Below are 12,232 nucleotides of genomic sequence, written 5' to 3'. Positions count from 1 at the left end.
AGAATAATATTAATGTATTGTTTATGTGATAACATATAATTATTAATATTATTATTAACCCTATTAATCGTAAGTGAACAGCCTAACTTCAGGGTCCTGGGTTTTTATCAGAGAACAAACTAGGCATTCTTTGAACAATAAATCATTAAGGTGAATTTAAACTAATACATATAAAATGTACTAAATTATTAATCATAAGTGAACAATATTAATATTATTAATATTATTAATATTATAATATTATTAATAATAATATTAATCATCATATGATTACTCATTAATCATAAGTGAACAGCCTAACTTCAGGCTCCTGGGTTTTTATCAGAGAACAAACTGGGCATTCTTTGAACAGTAAATCATTAAGGTGAATTTAAACTAATATGCATAAAAAGTACTAAATTATTAATCGCAAGTGAACAATATTCATAACTTCCCTACGCAAGGTTAAAAAGAGTGAGCTGTTCTAACTTGTTCCCTGCCATCACGTCAGTGTAATAGTAATTCCTTTGCGATGTTTGTATGAGTGTCTGCTTTTCAGTCATAGATCCAAAGAATTTTAAGAAAGAAAATCAAATCAATGTCATGACTATCCTTTCCTATGAAAAGAAACTAACGTTCTCAGCTTTTCTTTTAGGTTTGAATGCTTAAATAACTTACATATATAACTCCCTCTTTGGACTTTGGACTTTAACAACGTACAAATTGGTATATAACAAATCCTAAATTATGATAATCATAGCAACGCAAAGACTGGCCACTGATTCAAAATATGTTGACTACTTACTTTTTTTTGCTAATTATTGCTTTAGCTTGGAAAGTCATTTTTACAGATAAAGTTAAATATGAATGTAAATTTTTGGTTTATTTTATATAAAAATTTGTGATTTTAAACAAATTTTTATGAAGACATTTGGAATGGTTATACAAGCAACATTCTAGTCTAGAAAACCAAAGGGATTGGTCTAAAACTCGCTTTCATTCTGCCTTTACATATACGTTTTTAAGCACTGAAATGTGTAGTTCTGAAAAGGTATTAATATCAAATAGACGACACAGCATTTGGATATTAAAAGACAGCTGTGTGGGGCTGGGGATATAGCTCAGCGGCACAGTGTTTGCCTGGAGCGCAAGATCGTGAGTTCGATTCCTGGTACCGGAAAAAAGCCAAAAAAAAAAAAAAAAAAAAAAAAAAAAAAATCATAAAAGACAGCTGTGCCTGATGCCGGTTAATGAGATGTGGGTTTGGTGGTGGAGCAAATTGCTAACATTCTTTCTAATGCATCCTCTATATAAAACTGATTCTCCCCATTGTAAGAATAAAAAAAGTCCAAGATAGTTCACAACCATATTAATGTCTTAACAGGTAAAACTTCAGGCTTCTTGTTGTAGGCTTTGCTTTCAAACAGGGAATACAAACAAAGGGAGCAGAGTAAGTTTGTTTTTTGCTGGATGGACCAATAATTACATAAGTGAACAGGAGGAAGTGTTCAAATGAGTAGAAAAAAATGCTGTAAAGTGAAATAATTATGCTGTACGGTGGAACTCTAATTAAGAACTCAAACTAACGATGGGTTGTTTCTTCAAAATACGTACACACATGAACACTTTCCAGTTTACTATTTTCAAAATATGGAAAAATAAAAACATCTAATGCACGTGTTAAATTTGTTTTCAAACAAAACAAAATATATGAGGTAATAGATTTTCTAAACCATTAGACATAAATTTCACTGCTCCTTCGACCATTCCTGCTATCATTATCTTCTAATAACTTCCAACTGCAAGAAACAGCATCTTACCCTCCCTATTATGTCCTTTTTCTTTTTTTGGGGGGGTTTCTGGTACCGGGAATCCGGTATCGAACTCATGACCTTGTACTTGCCAGACAGGTGCTATGCCGCTGAGCTAAATCCCCAGCCCCAACTTCCTTTTTCTTTTGCAAATAATTTTCAGTACCAGTATGGCTACTGTGCTATGTTGAGTACTAAAGGTAACATGAAAATAATCTAATTTCAGTCCTGAAGATGCTGTCTTTATATTCATAGAAATTAAATACATACAACTGGTTTTAATTTAGTGTGCTAAATATTTTTATTTGTAAAAGTTTGCTGAATGCACAAATGATTCCTGCTTAAGAACACATTCATTCAAAACTTACAAATTTGTTTTTATGCATCTGACCTTACTGGACACTTCGATCAGCACTTTCAAGAAAGTGGAGAAGGAGCTTTGCCCTCGCTGTGTAGGAAAGGCAAAGGAATCCAAAAGACATTAATTATCTTGCCTAAGTTACATTGCTCCAGTGTAGAGATGCAACCAACTTTAATTCAGGTATCCTGATGGTTTAAAAACTGTATTCTTTGCTTCTTTAAAAAAGGATTTATCTATTTAATTATTGATGATAACTATGACATTTCGATTTGCCATCTATAAGTATGTTCTAGGTAGCATTGCTATCCTCTATTAAACATGTTTTTTAAAGAAAGAAGAAATGGAAAAAATAAAGAACAACAACAAAAAAACAAACAGAGAAAACTAAATGAAACAGCAGAATAATTTCAATAGAAATGAAGTTAAGGGTTTATATATAACATGAGACTGTTGATTCTGGTGTTGTAATTTTTCCTCTTTTCCAAGACTGCTTTTAACTTGCAAATATACACAAAAGCTGTCAAAATAATGCTAAATGCACCATCTTAGGATATCAACTCACCAATTGCATCTGCAGAGCTATTAGCTCAGGGGATATGGCTCATAATGACACGTTATTGCAAAGGATGCCTTTGTTATCTCCTTCTTACAGCCAAAATGAAATGGATTAAAATGCATTATAAATGCATTTGCTAATTCTCCACTTGGGAGCATTCATTTCATACTGCACTTGTCTGAGTCCAAAGAATACCCTCAACTGTGCTCTGAGATTTTACCATTAAAGAGTTGGACAGATAAGGGCACATGCAGTCTTGGATAATGTCACCTCTTTCAATCAGCGTAATGAGGCACAGGATCAAGCTGTCCATCAAACGGGGACCAACTTTTATCCCACACAACACAAGCAGACATCTCTGAGACAGTTTTGTAATGGCACATGACAAGACTAATATCCCCATTTAGAAGGTATTTTTTATTGTCATGTAAGAATAAAAATTGCAAATATTCAAATTTTGCATATTCAGTTTTTACAAAACAGGTGAAAGAATAAATGACAGAGAGAGTCTGTTGAAGTTTAACACACGATTATTTGTTTAAGATGATTGAAAATTGCACAAAATCATATGAACTTTTCCCTATTGTAGTTACAAAAATGGAACTATATTGCCTAGCGAGGTAGTCAATTACAAAGTAGACAGGAAATCCAATTTTTATAAGCATATTAAACTTTAAAATGAACATGAATTCCATAATAAATTTTATGGAGCAAAAATATCATCTACTATCTATGTTTATTAATCATACAAATACTTCCATGTGATAAAAATTCCCAGTTAGATGTGAGAAAAATGATGCTCAGAGATGTTAAGTAACATGCTTCCAATCTCAGAACTTTTAAGTGATGCCAACATTTCACCAAAGAATCAAGGACTTGGAGCTGTAATCCTACATGCTATCTTCAGAGAGTTTAGGAGCAAATCCATCAGAATTAGAAAGCTCTGGGCTTGAATCTCAGCTCTGCCTTCCATCTGCTGGCTATATTTTTAACTTCCTTATCTGTCAAGCATTAGCATTAGGACTAATGTTAATTATATGAACTTACTGTAGGAATTACGTTAATCCGTGAAGTAGAGAACTGAGCACTGTGTCCAGCCACATACAACAAGCATGTAAACCGTGGCAGCCTGAAATTTGACTATAAAATATCCTGAAATGTTTTCTGATTATAGATCTGTAACCTAGCGGCTCTCAGATTTATTTATTCAAAATCTAAATAATTGAATCACGTCATTATATTGTCACAGAGCTGTACCTGGCATTGATAAGAAGAGTGTTACCTTCTCATATTTGTGTTTGTTGAATTGGCTCTGATCGCATTTAAAGACAGTTACTTTCTAAGCATGCTATATTGTTCCTTAACAAAATATCATGAGCAAAAGTAACATAAAGGGCGATGTCTAAAGAGCTGATGCCAAGAAGAAGTGAGTTGCCACAGTATGATGTGATACTGAAACAATTTTTTCCCAGTCTTTAAGACACTGAAGTTGAAAATTCAGCATTACATGCAAACACTAGCAGCAAGGACATTATTACTTTTATATGTGATACTAAATATGAAGTATATTCATAGATGAAAGGCTTCAATTGCATCTCTTTTGAATATTGGGTACTTCCTTGTGCTTTAAAACATATTTTAATTCTATCACTTGCACTTGGAGATTAAAACAACTTCTAAGAGGTGCTGAAGGGAAGAGAGAGGATTGGGGGGAAAGAAGAATCAAGATATATCATGTGCAGGTATAAATTCCTTATGACAAATGTGATCATTATTTCTACCTAAATTGTACCAATACAATTAATTTTTTAAAAATTAAAATAAGATTTGCATGGTGGCACATGGTGGCACAATCCCAGCACTCGGGAGGCTGAGGCAGGAGGATTGTTGAGAGTCTGACAACAGCCTGGGCTACAAAGTGAGCTAAAGGCCAGCTTGAACTGCATAGTGAGACCCTGTCTCAAAAAAAATAAAAACATAAATAAATAAATTAAGTTAAATTAAATAAAACAATTTCTAAGAAATCTTGCAATAATTGTATCCTGGTGATAAGTCTATGTAAAACAATCGTTCTCTGAGGTAAATAACAAAGATGTTATTTGTAACAAAATCTTTAAGCAGAAAGTTGTAGCCGTACAACTATTACCAAGGCCAAAGAAAGAACCTCTTCTCTGTGAACTATTTTCACTTCATACAATAGGGTTCAGTGAAGAGATTACACAAGGTTATTCAAACTCAATGAGATTTTTAAAAGTCTAGATTTCGGATAGGTATATTATGAGGTTTTAACTGAAGTGTTTGCTTAGACCAACTTAATAACTCAGTATTCTACTGCAATTTTATTTTGAAAATGAATGCTTGTGACATCAAATCAAGTGCATGATCACTCATTGTGAAATTATGTGGTCAAAACCACCATTGAGTCATGCCCCATTTTCTTTTCCTTTTTGAGAAACTGTGTTCAGTCTGTCATACAGAAAAGAAGCCTCTCTTACATATGTAGGTGGTCTAAGAAGCAATAATAAGAAAAAACAAATAAGAATCATAACTACGTGGTATCTGTGTCTTATACATCTGCAACTTAGATTGCCGCCATATTCTATTGAGATTTCTCTAGGGAGAAAAAAGTGAGCACTTGTTCATTTTGCAGCTGGATATACTAAAACAAAAAATATTTAACTCACAGCTGGCTTCATAGTTAAGGATGAAATTCAAACTTCTAAGAGAATTCTAATAACAGGTTCCTACAGATGAGTGAGTTTTTAGAGGCCTATTTTATAAGCTGCTCTTAAGAGAGAAAGCTCAGTGTGTGAGAAGAGGTGTCAGATCGATCTAGATTCAAATCCTGAATTTTGTAGGTATATTCATTCAAGTAATCTATCTCATGTAGGGCCAGGAATGAAGCTCAGCGATGGTGCACCTGCCAGGCAAGCACAAGGCCCTGAGTTCAATTCCTGCTACCAAAAAACTATCTCGTAACTATCTCGTGTCTCTGGGTTGTCTGCACATTAATGAGCACGGGGACAGTAAGATGTATCTACATAAAAATATTATTATTAGGTTTAAATGAAATTCAGGTGAAAATACAGTTCATAGATTTGGTATTTTAATGTTATAGTCTTTATCTCTGAATCATTACTTTTAACACATAAATTACAAGAATTAAAACAAGAATTATCCATCTATTTAGAGGTTAGGCCAAGAAACTGAGATAGCCAGAAATATGCAGAGATGTTATGGTTTGTGTCTGGGTGTCCCCCCAAAGCCTCATGCAGTCATGGGGTGGGCTTCTAGAGTTTATGATTGATCCATGGTCCAATGCTGGGATTATGGGTGTGAGTGCTATACCTGCCCTGGGCCAGGTAGTTTGTGTATGATATGAGGGAGGGAAAGAGCCTTGCTTTCTGCTGCTCCTCCTTTTTGCTCTTGTTGCTTTTGCAATTTCCACTGCCATGAACTGTTGCCCTCTGCCATGTGCCACCCTGCTTTGGAGCCAGCCATGTATGGACTGAAACCTCCACAAACTGTGAGCTAAATAAACCTTTCCTTCCTTAATTCTGGGTGTCAAGTATTTTGTCTCACCAATGAGAGAAAAGTAACCAAGACAATAGATAATATTAAGAGATCACAGTAGGATTTTAAAGGCTGTCGTCTGTTTGAAATTCTTTCCCCCAAACAAAGCACTACAGTTTGGCAAGACATAGTCAAAATAAACAAACTCAAGGGGCCTATGAAAAATTCGTTTTGATGGAGAATAATTAAAGCACAGCTAGCATTAGAATCAGAACATTTTGCCTTAGATGAACAGGGGAACAGGGAAAAGGAAGGAAATATTTCTTGTAGTAAAGGGCATTTAAACAGTATTGGTATTTAGTGTAAAATGTGAACACGATTTGTGAACAGCAAGGCTGAGGCATAATCAGAGTGTATGTCTAGAGTGAGATCTAATATTGAAAGAACACATCCCGGCTTTTTCCTGGGGACACTGACTCCCCATGTGGAACAGACAGGAACAGACCTCGTGGGTACCCCTTTTCCCCCCTTGCCCACACCCCCAATCACCAGGGCATCCAGCTACAGCCATCTGATACACAAAAAGTTGTGAACTTTCCACATCATAGATCCTGCTGAATCCAGAGTCTGCCTGGTAAAGATTCAGAACTTATATTAACCCCAATCAGCCCAATTATTTGAATATGGGATGACAAACAATGGCATTTCATTAATTTCTATAAGATAATATGACTAGGAAATAGAAAAATGACAATTTTATTAAATTTATTCAATACAACAATACAAGAATCAACTGGTTGAAATGACACCTGCCCAAGTGAAACTCTGGATAGAGCATAAGCAAACACACTACCTGAGTGATGTTCAGGTAAAACCATTAAGTGATTGATGTCTATATTCTAAATATTAACTTTATTTAAATAGCTTTTGGTGGAATAGTCAGTAGTACCTATTTACCTCTAACTCAATTATGTAAAACTATCCCTACAATTTATTTTCTTTTTTTGAATCTTGGCTGTCTTGACGAATGTACATGTGTGAAATATATACACACACATACACTTTTTACATGAATCACTTACCTCAGAGTATCATTTACTTCCAAATTCATTCTACTATATATTAAAGCAGCACTGTATTTATAAAGCTTTTAAAATTTGAGAAGTTTTCCCACATACCAGCACCATCTGTTTTAATTCTGTTTGACGGTATACTGGGCTCGCCTATCCCCAACGTGTTAGTTGCTACCACACGAAATTCATACTCCATCCATGGGATTAAATCCACCGCTCTTGCTGCCTCCATATTTCCTTCAATGATCGGGGGATCTAAATAAAGTAAAGGTTAAATAGATATTATCAGTTGGCCAAATTCTTATTTTTATAATTCCCCATTTTCATTTTAGTCTTGGAGAGAACGACACATATTTCACTGCATTGAAATAAAAATAACAACTTGGAATGATAAAAACATTACATTCTAGGAAGAGGATGGTTATCCATAAATAGTAACTGGAGTAGATATGCATACAGATAAGGCATTTAGTGAGCCTGAGGCGGGGCTGGATAGAAATTCTAAGAAGCTCCCAGGCTACAGGCTCCACCCATACTGCGAGTTCAGGGACCACACCTGTTCTGCAGGTAGAACCTAGAAAGACTTTCTGAGTCTTTCTAGTCTATGAGTACAGCTATAAGGAAACCTTTATAAATTGCTCCTACCTTCTTCTGTGGGTAGAAAATGTTGTACTATGAGGCTAAAAAAGGATACTCTTTATTACACTTTATAGTTGGTTTTGTATGTTTATATTGAAGTCATTTGGAGCAGGGATTGTAAACATAATTTAGTATTGCTCAGATTTCATGCTCCTAGATAGTGCTGGGTGATTATAAATTATGGGTAGGATATGACCCAGGCTTACTGATTTAACTGAGATACAGTATAATAAAAAATACATACTCAAGACAAGGCTATACCTTACTTTTGGTTCTCTTCAACTATTCCCATGTTTTAAAAAATTAGCATATATATATGCATGTAAATACCTGTACACTACTTACTTGGAAAATTTGCTCCTTGGGGCTTGTCTATACTCATTATGTTAAATTTAGGGAATTTTTATCTGGTAGTGTAGACCATGAATATGCAGCTTTTAAAGAGGTTGTATTCATTTCTATAATGAATACACAGCATTCCAGATTCCAGTTTCTGCTTTTGGACAAATTCTTGTACGGATCAGACTGTTTCCTGTCTCACCTTGCCATGAGCTTTGCTCTTCCAGACATAGGTTCTACCACGGATGCTCTTATTTTATTATGGACTTGCTCCTTAAAATATACATGCATTTTCTGACTTCTGGTTAAAAAATTGGCTTCACCTTCCTTTCTGTTTTTATCCTGCCTCTTTATCTCCTATCCCATCTACCCTTCTCTCATATAAAATCGGAACCTCATAATAAAAAGGGGACTCTTATTTAGTAGTCAGAAGAGGGAACAGGACATTTTGCATTGTGAGGATCTCTGCTGGAATTAAAGGAAAAACAGCAGATTGTTAGGGTACTGAGCAGGTTCTCTTCCCCACTGGATACAGTTTAATGACTCTGAGCCTGGAACAGAAAAGAATCTGTAGTGCATTAACCAACAGTCCCCACAGATGCATTTATGTCTAAATTACCAGACACTTTGAATGTTATATTATTTGGAAAGAGGATCTTGGCAGACTCATTTAAGTTAGGCTGTAATTAAGGATCTTTGGAGAAGCCCACCCTGAGTTATCTGAGTGGGCCCTAAATCCAATGACAAGTGACCTTATAAGAAATACAGAAGAGAGACACCCATCAGGAAAAGGACGCAGTGTGACTTGGAGTCGGTAACAGCAGTGGTGCAGTCCAAGACAGGGATTACTTGGAGCCACAAGAAGCTGGAAGTTTCTGGAAGCCACAAGAAGGCATGGACAGTTTCCTAGGGCACCTGGAGAGGGTGCAGCACTACAGGCACTTTGACTTTCAACTTCTGGCTTGAGTTATGGCAGTAAATTTCTATTGTTTGTGGAAATTAGTTATGCCAGTCCTATGGAAAATAACATGGAAACTTAAAAGAAGGAACAGAAGGAACTACGACTTTTCAGTTTGTGATTTGGGGGTTGAGGGGATTGAGGTAAAAAGTAAAATTCTCAAAGAGGCAGTCTGACCAACCCACCTGCTTCCAAGGCTGTAAAACCTCAGCTCTGTTTGAGTGCTTTAAGAATGGAAATGCTGGAAGCATTTCAAATGCCTCGTCTTGGCAAGGGTATGCTGCTGTCATGAAGGCCAAGGCTACACTGGGGCTTTTCCAAGCAGGTAGGCAGTTGACAGGCCCGAGCAGGTGTATGTTGGCCAGAACAGGAAGAACCAGCTGGATGTGCAGTGGAGCCTGATTTCAAGTACATCTGAGAATTCAGTGTGAAAATACTCCCAAACAAGTAGAAGATCAGCGATATTTTTCGAGGGTAGAGAACTGTACCTGGCCATGAAGAATATTTAGAGGAATTGTAGGAGATAAGCTGGGAAAAGTCAACTGGCGCCATTGCATGATAGGATTTGATTTTCAACTAAAGATTTGGCCTTGACTTTAGTGACTAAAGTGAAAAACAATGAAGAAAAATAAGCAAATCACCTTGGGGTTCCAACTCAGGTAAAGTAGACCCCACTGGAGAGGCTTTGCTTCTGATTTAGGGAATAGGAATAAAATATCAGAAGATGGGCTCACAGAATGTGCCTTCTGAATGATTACGGAAGAATTTGAAACCTATAATTAGAATAATACTCCCTACTAGAATCACCAGTGAATTAAAAATTGCTGTTTTTAAAAATGAAAGTAATTATAATCATTTTTACCCACTTACATTAACATCAGTTATGAGAATATAAATATCAAAAATAAACATGTTTTGGTAGATACTTATAATACTACCTCGATTAAAAACTATGGATGTAGGAGGAATAACTCAGCAACAATGACTAACATGTAACATTTCTTAAAAAGGAAAACAAGACCAAACATTAAAAGTAACTCTTCTGACTTGTTTTCAGTACTCTAGACTAGGTGGGACTTTTGACTCACACGATATCACCAAGACGGGAATTAAAGACTTCATCTCTCTCTCTCTGACAATTTTTCACCAGTTCCAATCTTGAGCCAAGAAGACCATATAATCATTACAACAAGAACTCTAAGTCTGGCTACCTGTCCACCAGGTCCACACTCAAAATGTTTCTTCTGCCTCCCCCTTATTTGTCCATGTCTGTCATTTGTAGTCATGAACACGCTTCTTCTAAATCCTACTCACGATTGCTCACCTGTCAGAGCCTAGGGTAGATACATGGAAAGATGTTTTGCAAATAGAGGAATAAGTATTTGTAAAAACATATGTGCAAGTAAAATACAAATAAAAATTTTGCATTTGATTAGAGTAGATGATGTTTCCATGCAAAAGGCACTGCTTTGTGGATAGCAATCACTTTAGTGTCTCCCTCATTCCTATGATGGAAAGTCAAAAAGGAGGAGGGCACTCCTGTACTCTACCCTACCCCAAAACATCCAGTGCCCTGCTTTCTCTAACAGAGGATAGCTCTCTTCTCCATCTTTTCAAATCCTCTTGTTCTCTTCAACTGAGATGACCCTTTCTGACTCCTCCCTTCCACTGCTCTTATGTATGCTTATAACATGATGTTGCCTCTACTGCAAATTTTGTATTTGTATTATTCTGATCCATAAAAGTGGATTTATAGTGCATGTACTTTTCTCCTATTTTTCCATCCCTGCAAGGCACTGTTGGAGTTTTGTTTTGTTCTCCTTTACTTATTTTTTTTTTTTTTAGGTCAGTTAGGTGAGGAGCAGAGACCTGCTTCCAGCAGAAGTCTGCTTTGCTTTGGAAGCAGATTTATATCCCAAACCAAAAGGAGAAAAAGAATGGTCCAAAGAAGAGGGTCTTCGTGTCCCCTCTCTTTGGTCAAGCTCTTTGCAAACTCATTGTTATTTACGGAGTCAGAGAGCAGAATAATTTGTAAACAGAGGCAAGTACTGAGAATTAGGACTTTGGGTCTCTAGTGCTGAATTTGTAATTGGGTTAGTTCTGACTCGGGCTACTTTCCATAGACAGACTTACACTGAAAATGAGATCATGACTGTATGATGCCTGCCAGCGGCATCTCTCTATAACCAAACTACGATGTCATGAGTATTAACAGGAAAGCTATTTAAATTTTGGTTTTACTTTTCAGTGTATATCTATTGATTTATCTATCTTTTTCCTATCTATCTGAAAATCAAACTCCTTACTTCAGTACTTAGTCCAATGACATTTATACCAGCAAACAGCTGGAAGCCCTATAGATCTATTACAAATTCCTTGAGATCATAAGATTCAGGGTAAAGCTTCTGACTCTTTTGTGAAGAAAAGAGAAGCAGAACTCCCAGGTATTCTAAGACCAGTAACCAACTGTAGTTGCCTGGAAACCATGCTTGCTGTGCTTGGCCTTCAGATTGCCCTAACTGGGTGTCTGACTCACTTCAGAAACAGCAAGAATCACTTTAGGACTTAAAAAAAACAAGATTGTTTCAAGAATAACCCCAGCCAATGTAATCCCTTGTTTTCGATTTCTAGAAGTTATCTTAGTGGGTCCATGGTATTTCCTTAAGGTCTAAATACAATCACAATTTTAGGATCCTCCATCTCAATCCAAAACCCAAATATTTGAACTACCCAGCATACTTAACCACTCAGAGTTCTAACTAACACGGCCGAGCTGCGTTTGAGCCTGGGAAGCAGCATTTCAAGGTATCTCCCTGGCTCTAACACAACTACTCGGTTTTGTGCTACAGCCCCTGGACACCCAACCCACACACTGAACACCTGGCAAGACACAGGAAGGAGCCGCAGGTATGGTACAATGCCTTCCAGTAAAAGAGAAGCAAGCCGTGCTCCGGCGTCCCAGCCGGGTGATTCACCGGTCCTTCTCTGAAGGAAAACTGAATG

General features: G+C 36.5%; 1 protein-coding gene across 4 annotated transcripts in view; it reads right to left on the bottom strand.

Moving 5' to 3' along the window:
• The window catches only part of Cntn1 (contactin 1), a 385,843-nt gene that overhangs the window by 47,861 nt on the left and 325,750 nt on the right, over positions 1–12,232 (bottom strand). For all 4 annotated transcript variants that reach the window (XM_005406565.2, XM_005406566.2, XM_005406567.2 and 1 more), the window contains one exon: positions 7,399–7,548. In XM_005406565.2, coding sequence (XP_005406622.1) covers positions 7,399–7,548 — 150 coding nt within the window. The remainder of the gene's footprint in view (positions 1–7,398; positions 7,549–12,232) is intronic.

Source organism: Chinchilla lanigera, unplaced genomic scaffold (genome assembly GCF_000276665.1).
Source record: "Chinchilla lanigera isolate Chin_1 unplaced genomic scaffold, ChiLan1.0 scaffold00099, whole genome shotgun sequence".
Taxonomy (NCBI): Eukaryota; Metazoa; Chordata; class Mammalia; order Rodentia; family Chinchillidae; genus Chinchilla; species Chinchilla lanigera.
This window is presented reverse-complemented; position numbering and strand designations above follow the sequence as displayed.